The sequence below is a fragment of the Colius striatus genome, chromosome 16, assembly GCF_028858725.1.
Source record: "Colius striatus isolate bColStr4 chromosome 16, bColStr4.1.hap1, whole genome shotgun sequence".
In the NCBI taxonomy this organism is placed as follows: domain Eukaryota; kingdom Metazoa; phylum Chordata; class Aves; order Coliiformes; family Coliidae; genus Colius; species Colius striatus.
Window position 1 is genome coordinate 12,888,774 of NC_084774.1, and position 17,743 is coordinate 12,906,516.

The 17,743-nt window shown below is 43.0% G+C and overlaps 1 protein-coding gene across 1 annotated transcript; it reads left to right on the forward strand.

Moving 5' to 3' along the window:
* Positions 1-886: 886 nt before the first annotated feature.
* On the forward strand, positions 887-5,104 carry ANKRD60 (ankyrin repeat domain 60). The gene is made up of 4 exons (XM_062009308.1): positions 887-1,087; positions 1,658-1,788; positions 3,414-3,579; positions 4,611-5,104. The coding sequence occupies exons 1-4, from the start codon at positions 892-894 to the stop codon at positions 4,883-4,885; spliced, it is 768 nt and encodes a 255-aa protein (XP_061865292.1). The 5' UTR covers positions 887-891; the 3' UTR covers positions 4,886-5,104.
* The last annotated feature ends 12,639 nt before the right edge of the window (positions 5,105-17,743 follow it).

Consider the following 17,743-nt stretch of genomic DNA (forward strand, 5'->3'; position numbering starts at 1 on the left):
GTTCTGTCAGAACCAGAACACTAATAAGATGTATTTAAAATTAAGAGAACTTGTGTGTGCTGGGTGAGGCTGGCATTCAAATCCATCCTTCTCCAGTCTTTAGCCTGGAAGGACATTGTTTTTCTCAGTTTGGTGTTGCTCTTTGATAGTCTACACTAATGAACTCCTGGTTAGTTTTGCCTCTAATTTCAGGAGTCCTCTGTGTCTTCTACTGCTGCAGTCATCCTTTTGGCCATTTCACACACTCACTGACTGCTCCATCCCATGCCCTAGAACTTCTGCCAAGTGCTGCAGAAGAACATCTGACTTCCCCTCCATTTCTCTGCAGGAATTCAGCTGATGCAAAAGTGTGGAGAATGTACAGTCCCTGCACCCCTGGTAAAGCCTACCCATGTGCTTTGGGTTAGGGCACAAGACTATGTAGTAAATGGGGAACATAAACAGCCATATGACATGTAGGCTGAAATCTAGTCTTTAACAAAGAAAGTAGGAACACAAAATATAGGAAACTTTTGGGTATTTACGCCAGTTACTACTTAGTATCTGTAGTACTTGTCTTTCAAGTATATTTAGGTCATCCTAAAGGAAATGAGATGATGGGCAGGAACAAAAATCCTGTAACCCACACTTCCCATGGTGTTCTCTCATAAGCTTGTATGGGCCCTTAAATCACACACATGCACATGCACACGCATTGTATTGTGATGTCAGTTTGTGCTGTCAGGATACTGTATGTGTGCTTGTGGTGTGGAGAGGGACCTATACTTGGGTTTGAATCAAGGGGAGTGTTTCAGGGAGGAAGGAATTGCTAACAGATTTAGATTCTTCTCATTATAAAGGTTCCAAGGTCTTTGAGGCAAATCTCATGCTTTGCCTGGTGAGGAAATAGCTATGTCTTCCATGCCCATCACTGTGCCTTCTAGGCTCTCGCAAACCTTCAGTGTCCAACTCCTTCTAGCTGAAACTAATGAGACCTTTTCACTACCTCAATGCCAAAATGACTTGACAATGAAGAGGCTTAAGTCCCACTTAGAATTACTGACTGGCATCCCTGTTCATTTCCAGCGGCTTCAGTACCTGGATGCAGGTAAGAAAGGATATTACTACAAGTATCCCTTTCCCTGCTAGTTATGACTGCATTTAGGTCCTGAGTGGTCGAGGTTCTGCTTTCTTCCTCTTGCTGTACTGCATTTGGAGTTCAGCTCATGACTTAAAGCTTAACTTCTGCTTCCTACCCCTTAAAGATAATGATCTACTCACTAGGCTCTATCACTTAGAGTGCAAATGCTGACCTAAATTCCTGCTTTGCCTTGTCAACCGCCAGTGCCTCGCACCTCAGCCTGGATCAGCTCTAGCAAGGCTCTAGCTGACCCTCTCCATAGTCAGAATTGTGTGGAACAGTGTTTTTTTTGTCCTCCGTTACATCATCTGAATGTGTGGTGTTCTTGGCTTTGGAGATAACAAGCAGAGAGGCCTTGAAATGTGTTTAAACCTGCTATTTTTTAAAAAAACAACTCTTCCTATGAGTGGCTTTCTCAGATCAAACAAGCTTGTTTTTTTCTTCTTAGCATAAAGACACCATGTGTGTATGGACACGCTTCCTGCAGTCATCATCTTCTCTGAGGGTATGTTGACTTGTTTTTGTAACTCCCTACAGTAGATCTGCCAGATGAGTCGACATTTGAGGACAATGATGTCGTCCCTGGTGGAACGATTACGATGCGCATCTGGCAACAAGATGGTTGGGGGCGTCTCGTGGCAGCTGCTGCAAGAGGAGACACTGCAGAGGTTCATTCCGTGACTTCAGAGGATGGATGGGGGTGCTGTGTGGGGAGAAGCTAAAAGCCTATTGCTGAAGGTCTTGGTGCTCTTAAAGCAAGATTTGATAGAGCAAACAGCAGGGGAACCTTTAAGGGAAGAGCTGTATGACATTGAGTAGGTCAGTTCTGGCAATAGTCTACAATGAAAATGATAATTTTGAGGAAGTTGCTAATCCAAAACCTAGGAGTCAATCCTGAATGTCTTCTGTTCAATTTAGAAATAAGGCTTCTTTTTGCTGTTCCTAGTAAGCAGCATATGTGCTTGCAAGGTCTTTTCTCCATTTTATAACTTCTTACAGCACTGCTGTAAGTGCACTTTCAGATTACTTTTCTTGTCTCTGCTTATCCTGACACACACAAAATGTTTGCATTTTTTATTCAGCTGCTTGCAATTGTCCTGATGTATTGTCAACAACAGATACCATCCCAGTGGATTTTTTGTATAGCTGGGAGAGGTAATAGTATGTAAACAAGGCATTTTTCTTGGTTATCTTAAAACATCATTAGAAGACTTGGGACTATCTGTTCCTGGGTATTCTGGTGAGGCTGAGTGACTTGTCTGTTACTATGAGAATCAGAGGCAGAAACTCTCTGTTTCACAATCTGTCTTCCTCAGGCCATGCTGACTCCAGGGTAAGAAAGGGACTCTGCACGTGAGAGTACCCAAATCAAGAATCAGGAGACATTCACTGTCTCATCCGCTTTGTCTGGTGCTCGCTTACAGACAGTCTTGAGTTTGTGATACTGTCAAGTCTGATTAGTAAGAAAGCTTTGATTTTTATGGAACAAATAGTTTCTGTGGTGCTTTGACAGAGGGCATGCTGCTTTCTTGATTTAAGACTGAAGTGTTGTCTCAGCAGAAAACACAAGGTACTGTAACTGATTTGTACTGTAAACCTTCAGGCCTGAACAGATGTGTTCATGAAATATCCATTGGCACCTTTCAGGAAGAGCCATTAACTCTGTTGCTCTGGCCAAATTCCATCCTGGCTAATCACATTTTGTTCCTCTCTCTTTCCCCAACTACTGCAGATGGATACCACAGGGTTCTTCACTTCCTCATGTTAACTGTTGTGTAGTGTTGAGGTTCATTGGCAAACAACTGTTCTGCCTCATGCCACAAATGGCTTGTGTTTCACTGCTGGGCAAATTGTTTGGTTTGGATTCTCCCCACATTTTGATTTCTTACACTAAAGTTTATTTCCTACTCAGTGTAGAGCAAGAAACAGAAGCATGTGCCACAAAGACAAATGGTCTTAGAAATGAAAGGTGCATTTGCACAAGAGCCCCCCAAAAAGCTTGTTGCCACCGTTCATTTTAAAATGAAAAACCCCATTATTTTTAAGACAGAAGTATACAGCTGTTTAATAACATGCTTCCACTTATGAGATGAGAAAACCGTGATTCCCCAGATTAACGTTATCTGAAGGGATGGCTCTGAACAGATATCGTTAGGTAGCAGAAGATCAAGGTGGGACTGACGAATAAGAAACAAGAAGGTGTTATTTAGCTGAGTACGAGACTTTGTTGACACTTAAAAAGAATCAGACTACTTTTTTGGAAGAGACTAAAAGGTTTGTGTTCCCTCTGCAGCTCGTCCAGCTGGGAGTTACGGAGGCTGCTGCGGGCACCGCGCCGTACGCAGCGTTCCTGGGCCCACAGCAGAGGAAGGCATGGGTGGCACACCGAGCTTTCGTGGCACTCTTTGTTGCCTGCCACAGAGGTCATCTTGAAACTGCCAAGTTTCTCCTGAGACACGGTAATAATTTTAGAACAATTTTTCTCTGACCATACCTGACAGCACTTTCCTGCTTACCCAGGTTGTAGAATGTTATCCAAAACGTCCTCTCATATTTTGTATTTGAGGTGGAGAAGTGTGTTCAGTACGTTAGTTCTGATGTAGACTTGGAGACAATAAAAAATGCTGTTCTTACTAAGTGCAATGATTCCAGTGTTAGAGGAATTCACATTGTGAAGCAGGATTTTCTTCCTTCTTCAAGCCTCATTTATTTATTGCTATTTTCTTATTCTCTAGAAATGCTTAGTTTTTGTCAGTGCTTTGCAGTGCTTTATCAGCCACTGAAATGCAGTAAGAGTTGTAAGCACCAGCTCTGTGGCTCTGATGTTTGGGCTTTGTTGCTTTGCAGCTGAGTAAGCCTATTTTCCCCATAAGTCTACATTTGCACAAAGCACAGTCATTTTTGTTGGCTGAGGTCACTGGGTTGTCTTGAATGAGAGGATCATCAAATCACGGAATGATAGACATTGGAAAGGACCTCTAGAGATCATCTAGTCCCACCTCCTGCTAAAGCAGGTCCCCCTTGATCAGATGGCACAGGAACATGTCCAGATGGGTTTGGAAACCTCCAGAGAAGGAGTCTCCACGCCCTGTTTATTAATCACTTTTTATCATTGAATGCAGAGGAAATCCCACCTTGTCTGAGGCTGCCCCCTTCAGTCCAGGTTCTTGATTCTGGCCCCTTTCAAGTTCATCCCTATTGAGAGACACTGTGCTTTTCCAGTTAAGTGAGAACTCCTGGTGCAAAAAATAAGGCAGTGCCTCAGTGGGGCAAAGTCAGTAGCATTGCCCTGGAGGGAGCAGTGTCTGGTGCTGTGTGTGACCTGAGGGCAGGAGTGTTTGTTTGATTCCACTGATGAGATGTGACTGAGGCAAACTGCCTCAAACTGCATCTGCCTTCAGAAAAGGCTTGTGCCTCGTGGCCTGCGGGTGCTGTGCTGCCTCTTGCATCCCCCTCACACTGGCCTGCCTGTGTTTTTTTTCTTTCTCAGGTGCTGATTTGCATTCTAAAACCCCGCAGGGAAGGACGGCCCTTCACGCTGCTGCTGTCACGGGTCAGTGCGACTGCCTGGAACTGCTCCTCCGCTTCGGGGCTCAAGCACGCAGCACGGACAGCGAGGGGCAGAGTGCGCTGAGCCTGGCCGAGCAGTGGGGGCAGCGCCGGGGCCGACGGGCCATGCTCAGCTTCCAGCCCCAGAGGAGACCCCGCGGCCCTGGGCCAACCGCCAGCGCTGCGCAGACGCGTCCGGGCCCACGCACGCACTGACTTGCCTCTGGCAAATGTCAAGGGACAGTCTGTAACTTTCCCAGAGACCCATGCTTCAAATACAGATCACTAGGTGGAATTGGTAGGTTCTTGTTATGAAATAAGCTCATGTACTGGTTGGTGATGCTGTGGCTGAGATGACAGCTAACTTGACAGCACAGCTCTCAAACACGCTTTTAATTTGTAGCTGAGGTATTTATAACATTGTTCCTTAGCCAAAGTGGCCATTTAGTTAATATGGTTTGTAGCTCAAGCCTATCTGCGAGTTCTCTTTGGAATGTGCCTTGCTGGGGTAATTTCCTATTAGTTGGCAACAGACCAGGGCAGTACAGTGTAACAGGTATTTCAGGGGGCTGGAAATCCCTAGATCTTTAATCCAGTTCTCACCCTGACTGGGTTTATTGCCTCTGGCAGATCAGTTAAGGGTTATTTTATAAGTAGGGTGGTTTCTCTGCCATGGGAGAGAGCAGGCAAATTCAATGTGCATGTAAGTGACTAATTATGATTGCCCAGTGCTTGCTTAGTGCCTCCAACATTTTAAGCCTCAGGGCTTTGAAGGTTGGGGTTTCCTGAAGCCAGTGATGGGCTCGCCCATCTGCTTTCAAAGTTTCCTAGTATCCCACATTCCTTAGATACTTTAATAATACTACCTCTGATCAGTAGAAGGAAGCTGAGTTACTTCCTGAGGGCTTAAGGACTCAGTGCTGAGCCTTGAGCAGTTTCCATTGTTTTGTTTAGAGACATGTTTCCAAAGAGCTTGGCAGTTAACTTCCAATTAACCACAGAAGAGGTGGTTCTGGTGGGAACTGAGTACTCCCAAGAACATGGCCCACTGCCTTTTTTGCTCATGAAGCCTCATGCACAACCTGGAGACTCTACAAATAACTTGAGTTGGTTTTATTCCCTTCTTTCAGAGTGTTTTCTTTAGCTGATACCAGGATTGCTTCATAAATATCCAGGTAATTGCTGAATTTTGGCCTTGATACTTTAGTTAGTGCTCCAGATCCGTTTCTGGGAGCATCCATGTTCAGAACTGATTAAAAATCAGTATCCTCTTGTGCAGCATTTTATTTGATGAATAGGTAAAATGACGATCGGAGACACGCTGGCTGTGAACTTGGAGTCTGCTCTGGAGGTTTCCTAACCTGCCTGGACACGTTCCTGTGCCCCCTGATTGAGGGGAACCTGCTTTAGCAGGGAGTTGGGCTGGATGATCTCTAGAGGTCTCTTCCAACCCTGACCCATCTGTGATTCTGTGATACCTTTAGTTTTATATCCCTTGAGTGAGAGATTGTGGCTAATGGTGTAGACTAGGACTGGACTGGAATGCTTCACTCCTGGCTTTGCTTTATGTGCCATGAATGAAGTTACACAGATTTAGTCCTGTAGGAAGGGGCTGCAAAACAGGACAGCATCATACCCAAGCAAAGTGCCTGATATTCCAGGGAAAAAAAAAACCCAGGAGATCTGAATAATGTTGCCATGAATGTTTCTTGTCAGATAGTCCCAGACAGAAATATGGAGTGTTGCTTGGGGTAAGCACAGTAAGTATGACATGGCAGGTGTCCAGGCATGTGGCTGCTGAGCTCAGAGACAGATAGTTTTGTCTGTCCAGGGAATAGTTTCCCTGTGCTGGCAATCCTCAGCTTCCTGGAAGTAAGTCCCTAAGCCTAGTTTCCATGTTACTAAAGTAAAATACTAACCTGCAATGCGTTAAACATGCAGCTGCATCCCCTGAGCACTTGTGTGCCTCATCCAGGGCAGAGGGCTGGAGAGCTGCCTGGTCTGAGAGCTGGGCTTTGTGCCTGCCCTGGCTGTCCTGCCCTCAGACCTGCACTGTGCTGAGGCACTGTGTGAACCAGGAACAGAGGTGAGACATAAAAAACATGAGTTCACTCTCTAGAACAAGAGAAATTTCCCTTCAGCTTTTTTGGTAAACTGATAGAGCTTTGGGGTGCATGTTTAACTTCTGTATTGCAACTGCTGTCCTTTCCTTCAGTTTAAAAGGTCTCAGTTGAAGGGAAGATCCCTGGCAAGTTGCTGTTCTGAATAGCCAGAAGTTGTCCAGGAGCAGGCAGGAGAGGTTGCTCCAGGAGCCTCCCAGCCTGGGCTGCAGGACCCTGTGCCCTCTCAGGTCGATGTTGCCTTCATCATTCTGGTACGAAACATGAATGCCTTGCTTTTGTTGAGCCACATTTTCTTTGTTGTGGACCCAGAGTTTCAATGGCAGCAGTATTCTGTTTTCCTTCTGACGTTAAACTTGCCATGAAAGCCTCTCAAATCTAAGGTGATAAATACCTCTTATCTTTCAATTCCTGATTTTAATCAAGTAATAAAGCAAGGTCCAGAACTTCAGCCTGTGGAAAAGTACCACTTCTGAAGCCAGTTACTGTGACTCTGGAGAACATGTAGTAATGCTTACACGTGCTGACAGCAGTCTGAACAAAGGAGCATAGCATTCCTTTGGTTTGAGGGGGTACTTTCATGGTATCACTTTAAGTTCACTCAAGCAGGTTTTGTGTTGAGGATTAATTTTATACAACTTAAATCTGTAATTGTTTAATAACTGCTTAGGAGATTGAGAGGATTACAGATTGTATCAATGTGATCAGTAGATAAGACACAGTGCTTTTGACAAGCCAGATTGTACGGAAAAGTCCTTAGAAATCCTTTATTCTTTCTTCCTGCTGTCTGTCCTAGCCTGTCTGATCTGTACCCAAACTTCTAGAAACAGGGAGAGCATTTGTAGTTGCTTTAGACATTATACAGCATGCTGCATAGCTCTGGGGAAAAAACAGCCAATGTCATGTGCAGAGAACTGTGTGACCTCGGGCTGAGGACACCAGGAATGGCAGGAAATGACGTTCTATGCCATTGTGCAGGTAGGGGCAGATGCAAGTGTTTTTTGCTGGAAGCTCGAGACTCATGCACTGGAAAGAACAGAAGTCACCAATGTGTTGCATCTGGGAAATGGATTGGTCTGCCCCAATCCAAAGTTGTTTTGGGACAAATTAGAAGGGAATTAATGTCTGGGTGAGACAGGCCCTGGAGCAGTGTGTGCTGTTTGAGAGCAGTGGCATTGCACAAATAACTTGTTAGCTCAGTGAATTGTTACATATAACAACAAGCTCGCTCTTTCTTTTTCTACCTGTTCCATATTTATCAATAAAGGCCAGTAATGCAGAATGCTGGCAGTCATTACATTCCTTTCTTAAAGTCAAATGAACAGAAATTGTGAAATGCTGGAGTACAATATAACTTATAAAACCCAAAAGACATCAGGAAACTCGTACTGATTGGGCTCTTAAATGTTACTTTCCTCTTGCTTAGGAAAGAGAATTGTAGTGAGCTTGCAATCTCTCTGACATTGTTCATGAAGGAAGCAGACAAAAAATACCAATGAAACAGAAGGGCTGCGATTTAGTCAATTTGATGCAAAACACAATCATCATTTGAACTGGGAGTTACCGAGCAGAAGTGTATTGATGGAGAAGCCAAAATATTCTCTGTGCATAAATGGTGAAATATTAAAACAACATTTCAGAGAGGCTCCTGGAATTCTGTAAATATTCTAAGTGACTACAGACCAGAGAAGATACGAGGGTGAAGTCTGACACTGTCAAAGTCAAGAGCAGTTCAGAGAGAGCATGATTTAACCCCTGACAGCCTAGGCCATGCCTCTGTATGGTACGAACCAGTGCTGCTGTGGTGTGACAGGACCTCGTATCAGTAAGGAAAAGGAGAAATAGCTTTTTTTTTCAGAAGAGTGAGTAGAAGAGAAGGTGATTGCATGTAAAAAAGGATGGCAAGGGATCTGTAGTTGAGAGAGGATGGAGAGGGAGGAGCAATAAGGAGGTAATAAAGGACAGAGAAATAGAATGAACTGCACATCAGCTGGGGAATGTATTTTTGAAGGCGACAGCTATGCAGGGATCTGCTTCCTAGTCCTGGAGACCCCTAAATTGATGATTGTGCATGTTGATGTCCCACTCTGTGCTTTACTTGGCAGGACAGATTCCTGTTGGCATTGACAGTAACTCAGCAGACACAAAATATTTTTGAAGAGAAAGACCTGGTTCCTCTTTCCCAAATTCCATCCATCCCAGTGAAATTTTTTGATTAATCTGTCTTTGTGCCTCAAATCCCTGAAGGCTCCACTCTAGTGTGCATAGTCTCCCTATGTCTATAGAAGAACCTGTGTGTGTCTGCTTTCTCTGCCTCCATGTTTTGAATTGCAGTGTTCTTTGAGCTGTAACCACCAGCTGTGTTCATACACAACCAGAAGTTGGTAGTGAACTGTGTCTGAGGACGGTGCTGACCATTAACATTTAGGAAGGAGAGTGGTTTGCAGAGGGAAGCCAAGAGCTACTCACTTTCTGCTGTGCTTCCAGCATCCCGTTTAGGTTGGTTTAATGCCTAACCTAGGCAGCAATTGAGGTTAGTGCTTTGGTTTTCCTTCAAGTCCCAGTTCTCTGTACACTGCTCTGTTTGCAATGTTTGCTTGACATGACCTCCTGGAACAGTTTGATGGTGTTTTGCTAGAATTCCTGTGTATACAGAAGCTAACAAAGGAACTGTCAACTCAGAAAACCCATCTTAAAATATGGTCCTTCTGTTTTGGGATAAGAAACACAGAGATCCCTTTCCCAAGCCTCTTTGACGGAATTTGTGATGCCATTTCTATTTTTTTTCCAGGAACCAACCACCCACTGGGGTCAAACAAAAGTCAAGGCATAAAAATCCATCACTGTGAGCCCTCTTACCTGGGTGTTGGCTGCATGTTAGAGGAATGATCAGGGCTATGTTGTCTTCTATCTCTTGATGAGTGTCTGTATGCATAACTCAAATGTGTGAGTGTGTTCGAATTCCAGCTTGTATTGATTGAATTGGTGTTTGATAATAAACAGTACCTATAAATCAGATGGCAGTTAAAGCATTGATGTACTGTACTGGGGGGGGAAATTAATTCAGTGCAGTGACCTCGAGCAGAATGTAATTTCAAAAGTGCCTTAAATATGCTGATGGCATAAAATAAGTCTGAGGAAGTTGGAGGGCCAGGAGAGACAGAGGAACAAAACAAACTCACTCAGAATGATTTGTATTTTTCAGGATTACAGGCAGGTAAGTTGCTTATGTAGTTTATTGTGGGGAGGTGCAAGGTAATGAGGCTAGGTAGGGACCAAAAATAATCAGACTCCAGTCTGAGTGAGAGCAGTGTGGAATACAGATGAGAACTGGGAAGGACCAAAGTGAAGTCACAGAGGATAACTTGATCTCATATCCTACTCCTTATGTCATATCAGAATTGGGTCACGAATGGGGAGTGGTGAAAGAATCCTTGTGGAAATAAGAGATGCTTGAATTTTTCCTTTTCTGAGTCTCTTCAGGCTTTTGTGGCCTGTAATAACAGGCTGCCCAGCTCTGTCTCTGCCTGGGTGCTGGATGTACTTAGAGAAGAGTTCAACCCCCACTCAGAGACCTGTATCTTCCTGTGATTGCTTATGTTGTTATAACTGTACTGAAAATGAGATGACCTCCAGGTACTGGTACCTCATGTTTCTATTATCCATTGGTTCTGCACAGAAAATAGTCACTGTTAGCTAGAGTCTGCATCCTTGGAGTTCTGTTGTCAGTTTGGGCTGTTGTCACACACTTAGCTAATACCCTCTAGTAATTTTATTTCTTATTCACATGCACACTTAATGTCCTTAGTCATTAGACTGAAAAATGTTAACCTTGTCATAGTCAGTGACTGGAAGCAGAAAAGTCCACTTAACTCTCAGGGGAATGAATTCTAATTTTCTGCTTGTCAGAAAGTGACATTTTACATATTTTTCTCTCTCCCCCCCTCCCAGTTTAGTGCTAAATTTAAATGTGTGTGTCACAGGAATAGACCTTTTGTCTGTGCTAAACACCCCAAAAGCCTTGGCAGCTATCCAGTGAATGAGACTCCTGACCAATAGCTGCTGCTAGAGCTCATTTCATGCATTGAGGAGATTGGGAAGTGAGAATGGAAAGTTAGTGATAAGGGGTCATTGCAGAGGGCACATTAGCATTGCATGTCAGGATGCATATTATTTCCCCTAGAAAATATGGATGAAAAGCAGCTCATCTGGAATAAAACATCCAATGAAGAAACAAATTATGTTAATCAAGCAGCCTAATACTAATATTTGTCATTAAGATGTGATACCTTCTATTTAATGCCACAAACTACTTGGGAGCCTTTGAAAAAATGTACTGGTTGCAAAGCAAGTTGTCTGCAGATATTGAGTTCACCCTTCTATGAAAGGGAATATATTGCGTCTTGAGAAATAAATGGCATTTACAGCAAAGAGAAATAATCCTCCCACAGATTACAGCTGTTCCCTGCATTGTTGTGCTGGTGATCTTATCAGTGGTTGGAGACATTTCCATAAGGCTGTTGTGAGGGGGACATTGTGTGCTGGGAGCTGGATGTATTTTGAAAGACACACCACTACAAAGAACTCTTGAGTCTACATTGCAAAGATGGATGAGTAAAAATGAGGGATGGTGCTTTTGCTTTTTACAGATGGGCATTGAAGTGGGGGAGAGTGATTGTTGTGGCCAAAGTCACCCTGGGAGTCTGTGGAACTGTATCCTGATCTTTGAAGTCCAATTCCAGTATCTTTACCATATAATGTCTTTCTGTTCCTTTGCTGCTGAATGTAGATTTAATATGCACATGAGTAATGAGCCAAACATGTTCTGCATATGTTTAGCCAAATTCTGACCTCGGGGACAGAAGACAAGCTCTCCCTGATCTAGTTAGTGCTTTCATGACTGGTCTCAACCCAAGGAGTGCAAGACAGTGTTGGCATTTAGTTTATAACTAATGCCCCTGCTGAGCTTGAAGTTCAATTCATCTGCCTGTTTGGTGAGTTCTGGACAAGAGCTGTCAGGACAGCAGGTAATAAACTGCACAGCTGATTGTCTGACCTCTTGTACTGCCTGCACACCAGATGCTGATTAATGATTAGCATGTAACAAATTAATAAATCAATACCACAAACAAATAAGCCATCTATTACAGCGGCCTGTCAAGCCTCTCTCTCCTCTGGGATCGGACAGAGAGACTTGCAGGCATTACATTCCTCACTGTATGTAAATGCCTCTGGACTATGTGCTATTTTGACACCTTGCAGATATGAGATTATGGTCCATAGGTAATTTCATATCTGCTGAAAAAACACCTTTTTGCTTAGTTTTGCTCTGTGCAGATGTTGAAGGGAAGAGTGAGTGCTCAGCACAGTAAACGTGGCCTCAAGAGGAACAAGTTCAATATGCTGTCTCTCTGTACAGTCCTGGGATCTTGCCTTGAAGAGGTTATTCACACTGTCTAATTTCAGACAACTACCTTTGAAGTCTAAAGATAAGACCTTATTGCCTCAGCTTTCTCCGTAGTTTTGTAGAGAAAGCAGTGATCCTGTAGTGTATCATTTAGAGGTCTGAATTTGGACTCCAGTCCTGAATCATGATCAGAGAAGTTTAATCCATGTGAAATATCAGACATCCCTGACCTTGGTCTGAGACAGAATCCAGCAACAAATTGAGTTGCTCTGTTATCCTCAATAGACTGTTAGAAACACAAAGACTTTTGTGCATCTGGCTTTATTTTTCAGCAGTAAAAACCATTTAAGTGTGTTCTGATATGTTATGGTATACAGCTAACTAATGCCATTGCAGCAGAGAGGTTCAGACAGAATTCAGAGGTGGTTTCTGATGTGTACAAACATCTCCACATCCTGAATCAGACAGGGCAGTAAATCAATTTCTGATTGGCCTGACTGGTTTTTCCATTCTCCTTACACAGGAAGGGTATGTGTACTTCTGTGCACTTCTTTGGGCATGATTTATATATTCTAATAAATACCAAGTGTATGTATGCATAATTAGATGGGACAATAAAGAAAAGTGGGTGATGAAATTGAATTATGCATAATAAAGCTTTAATTTTATAGAGGAGTCCAGTCATCAAGAGAGAAAATGAAGCTTACTTGTTTTATTAGTGTTGTGATAGACCTGAGCTGGAATTACAGTCTTATAAGCTTTAGTACTTTATGATGTCTCATTGTATTATGAAGAACTTGTTTTCTGACTCCCTTATTTCAGACATTTGTGGGCCTTTCCCACAGCAGCATATCCTGGCCTTCACTCTGATCTTACTGACTTTCTATCATTTCATGCCATTGTGGCTCTGCAGGGCCTGGGTCAACTGTTGTGTAGGCTTAATTTAAGGAGTATTTGTGATTACATATGGCTGTCAATCTGTTCTCTGCATTTTGGACAGACAACGATCCTCCCTCACGTGGCAGCTAGATTAGAGGATCTGGGAGTCAGCTGAAAAGTCTAAATTCTGAACCATTTCTTAGAAGCACAGACCTGGGGAGGTTCACAACCCAGTGCAGTGCTGATGTATTTTATGCCATGTATCCAAAACCCACCAGGTTTAGGTGAGACCAAGTGAACAAAACAGCCTTTTGGAACCTGAAGTGTAGGACAAACTGTAACCTGGCTTTATGGGGACCATTTGGTAGACAACAGTGTGTATTTATCTACTTTTTCACATAAAAATGTAAATATCATCAGTATAGAGCTGTGCTTAAAAACACAAAGGGATGTGGCTCAGTAGGTTTGAAGACCCTTTCTCATATTGCTGATGATTTTGTCACAGCCAAGACTACTCTCTACATGTGCATTATTAAGCTCCAAAACAACTCCAGCAACACAGATGAAATACACACATTAATGTAACACACATTCCAAATAATTGCAGTAATAATTGCAGATCTCCCCAGCAGTGCAGGCTGAAGTGAATTTTCCTACCTTAAAGATCCAGGGCCTGTCAGCTGGTGCTCTGAGCACTGCCAGCCTGACTTCCCAGGACTTGTGCTTAAGCAAGAAGGGCCATTTTGTTGCCCCTAAGGATGTGTGGCCACAGAACTTACAGTTTTGCCTGTGACTACAGGCAGGAAAGAAACCAGATGGGGCGCACTCTGTTCTCTCTGTGCAAGTGACCTAATAACCAGTGTCCCTTCATGCTTTCTCTCCAGCCGGTCAGCTGTATCTTGGCTTCTGCTAAGAGACAGTATATGTGGGGTTTGCTTGTTTAATGCTAAGATGGAAGCTGTAACACACATGATGGGGAGCACAAGAAATTGCTGCATCTCTCCTTTAAACAAAGGATGTGACTGCTCTAGCAGTAAGAGCCTCATGGCTCCTTGATTTTTCCAGACAGAGACTGGGGTTTTTTGGGCTCTTGCTTAGTTTTTGTTTTTGCTCCAGCTTTCAGAGATGAGAATGTTGTGTCTGACGCATGTCAGCAAGCAAAAAAGATTCACTAGCATCGCTGGGTTCATCTTGCTCCCCGGTGAGGCATAAAAGCATTAACCGTCTCTCACTTCAGGAGGAGAAGGGGGGTCTGTTTTCAGCCTGTGAGAAGTGAGAAGGCATTGCCAGGTTTAGGTCAGGCTTGAGCACAGGGCTGTGGGGGCTCTCAGCAGGACAGACGAGCTGGGTGTCACACGGCAGCCTGGAGGCATCATTCCGAAAAGGCAAGAGACAGAAGCGTGTGTGCAGGGTGTGGGGGGGTGAAGGCTGCCCAGGCTTGTTTTAGCGGCTATTCTCTACAACAATGATCTTTCTGGAAAGCAGACTCAGAAAAAATGGATTGAATAAAGAGCCCTTATCAAGGAAGCAGAGAGAGAAAATGGCTGCTTCTATGCTCCCTCTGTAAGAACACTTAATAATGCTGTTGTTGGAGCTGTTAAAACCATTGCTGAACGAGAGTCCTGCCCTGCTGGGTTTAATCCCAGTCTGGTACCTGCAGGGCCCAATCCTGCAGACAGCAGCACCCAGTGAAGCTAGTGGCAGTGGAGCCACACAACCGAAATGGACAGGGTGGCAGGGGAATCAAGATTCTTTCTGTTCTGTTTATTTCTTTGTGGTTTCATCTAACTTCGGGCTTTGAAGTTCCCAGGTTTATTTCAATCTTTAGTGACTCTTTAGTTCATTTCACTTCTTTAGTGAAGCAGATAAAGCATAGAGGGGGAAAACATGAGGGAAAGGACCAAACTCAAAGTTGAGTCAAACTTGGGCAACTAAACACAGGACTCTTGTGTGAGACATGATCACCCTTCTGCTAGATATCATGGCAATCCTGAGCTTTTTGTTACTGACACAAATCGGGAGTAATAAACTGAAATGGTATAAAAGATATGACAGGTAATTATTCTCAGAGATACTCTTTAAAAAAGATACTTTAAAGTATTGTACTATAATGTCCTGAGCACATCTCTTCCATAAAATGTAACCTCTATTACGTATTTCCAAGGAGTAGGAAGCTCAGATTTTTCATAAGCTCTCATCTTTTAAAGAAGGAAAAAAAGCAGCACCAAGAAGTAACAACCAGTCTTTGATCTATAATTTCCTGTGCTGTTTCTAAACACACAGTTATTTTTTTTTCTCTTTGTACTTTTAGAAGGTTTACAGAGGCTGTGTAATGTTACTTTTGAGATCAATGTACTGATTTAAGAATAAGTAAAGCATTAAAGGCTGGAAAAACCGTACAGTGGGGATGAGACATAATGATGTTCTGAAGAATATGGAGCCTCGTGGCCAGCTAGAACTTTGCATGTTATGCATGTTAAATACAGCTGTGTTTAAATGATATGGCATTAAATTAACCTGCAATGTTTACTTTTATACTTATCAGAGGGTCTGACCCTATCTGATCCTCCTTCTCTGAACATCTGGTGAACTGCCTCCCTACATGCTGAGGTGCTGTCCAGAAGCTTACCGTGTTGCAGGTTACCGTCTGAAGCTGTGGCAGTTTGTGGATGGTGCAGATGAAAATGCAGATGTTTCAGAAGGCTCTTCGTGAACACAATCTCTGTTTTCTCTGCAAGCCTTGGGTTAGATGCCCAGGGGCTCACCACCATCCTGACATGGTTTTGACATTTCATACTGTCAGAGCCTGTAAATAAGTGTGTCTTACTTCAAAGGTAGCAATACTACGTCTTTCTGCACTCAGACGGAAGACAGCCCTGTGGTACTCTTCAGATTATATCAGAGAATTTCCACTTGGAAACCCTTGTGAAAATAAAGTCCACCACCGAGGCATACAGGGAAGAGCATTTGTAATCTCTCTGATCTGTTCTCTGTGGGACAGAGCAAGTCTTGAGGTGTACGCGAGCAGCCTGGAACTCGGTCATCGTTATCTCCAGTTCATCTGACAAAGATAATGACCTTTTCCAGTGGTTTGTTTCACTGGTCCAACATCAATCAGATTTGTGATATGTTCACAAAGTTTCTGAGTTTGTTTTGAATTTCTTTCTCAATATTGCTGCTGCTCTTTTCTATGGGTGAGAGCAGAATGAAGGGGCAACATTTTGTTCACTGGCAACCTGCTCAGCTTCACAGCACAACGGTATCATTTCCCAGTACAGTTAAGTTTATTACACTATGGTCCTATGAAATGGTTTGATGTGCTGTCAACTAGTCCAGTAACAATTTGATGGGATATGAAAACTACAGGAGTCAGGAAGAAGGTGATAGCCTGTCAGTGGTTGTTATCTGTCTTCCAACACTGACACGGTTTCAAGAACTAAATACAAGGCATTTAGGAACCTAGTGCAAGAAGTGACCTGGGCTGAGCTTCACATGGGAGTAGAGATTTCTGGTGTAGTTGCCAATGACTGTGTTAGGCTAATGTTTGTCACTTTGGTACTAAAATGTGGAAGAAACCGCTTCACTAAAGGGGGAAATGACTGGTATGAATGGGGAGCTTAAATCTCTGAAGAGAAAAAATAGCCACTTCCTCTGTTTTGTAAGGAAAACAATCACAGAATTAAAGTTACAGGGTAGCCAATAGCAGGAACTGGAGATTGTGATTTTTGCACCAACTTAGGGCTGCAGAGGGTGTCCATCAGGATGGTCACAGCATGTAACTTTGTAGAGCTGTCTCATGCAGGACAGTGGTTAGATTCATTCTCTAAGCAGTACAGTACAGCAGTACAGTAGCTCGATCAATTGACTCTGCACATACTGTGGCTGCTTTTCATTTTGCTTCTTTTGAAATGTGCAGCAACCCCTGTATGGTAACTGCAATTTGAATAGTGCTACTCAGAATCACCATTTCACCATCATCTAGTGAAAAATCTTTATTCTCTGATGCAAAAACACATTTTAAATAAAGACTAATCTTTCAGCTCTGAGCTTCCTGTAAAATATCTTAGATTAATGAAATTATAAACAGCAAGTGCCAGATCTGGGCCAGTTCTAACAGCAGAGAAAAGAACCCATTGTGAAGGAAATGCACCAGGTTTCTGTGATGCAATTTTGCTGTTTATAAAGTAAGTGCTTATGAGAATGATAATTCTGATTTCATAGTTCTTCAACTTAAATGCAACTGTCATTTAAGCCTCTACTATTATCTCATCACACACCCAGGAAAGTACATGCAGGCACACATCCATGGTGGCAAAAGACATATGGCTGACCTATTTTCATATCTTGCTGTGGTGGTTGTGTATCAAATACAGTAAAATTTTTGCATATGCAATTCTGAAAGCATCATCCATCGTTCCTTTTTAAAATAAGCCTGTTACCAAAGAACTAGTTTATCTAAAACAACAGTCAAAAGACAGGATGGCTTCAGTTTTCTGAAAAGTTGTATTCCCAAGAAGGAACTGATAATGCATATCCCTTTGCTAACTGAGACTTAGACCGTGAAAAGCTTTATCAAAGACTACACCAAATGAAATGTAGATTGAAGCATAGAAGACATCAAAATACACTTGCATCTTCTTTTCAAATTTGGGTTAGAAATAAGCTGCA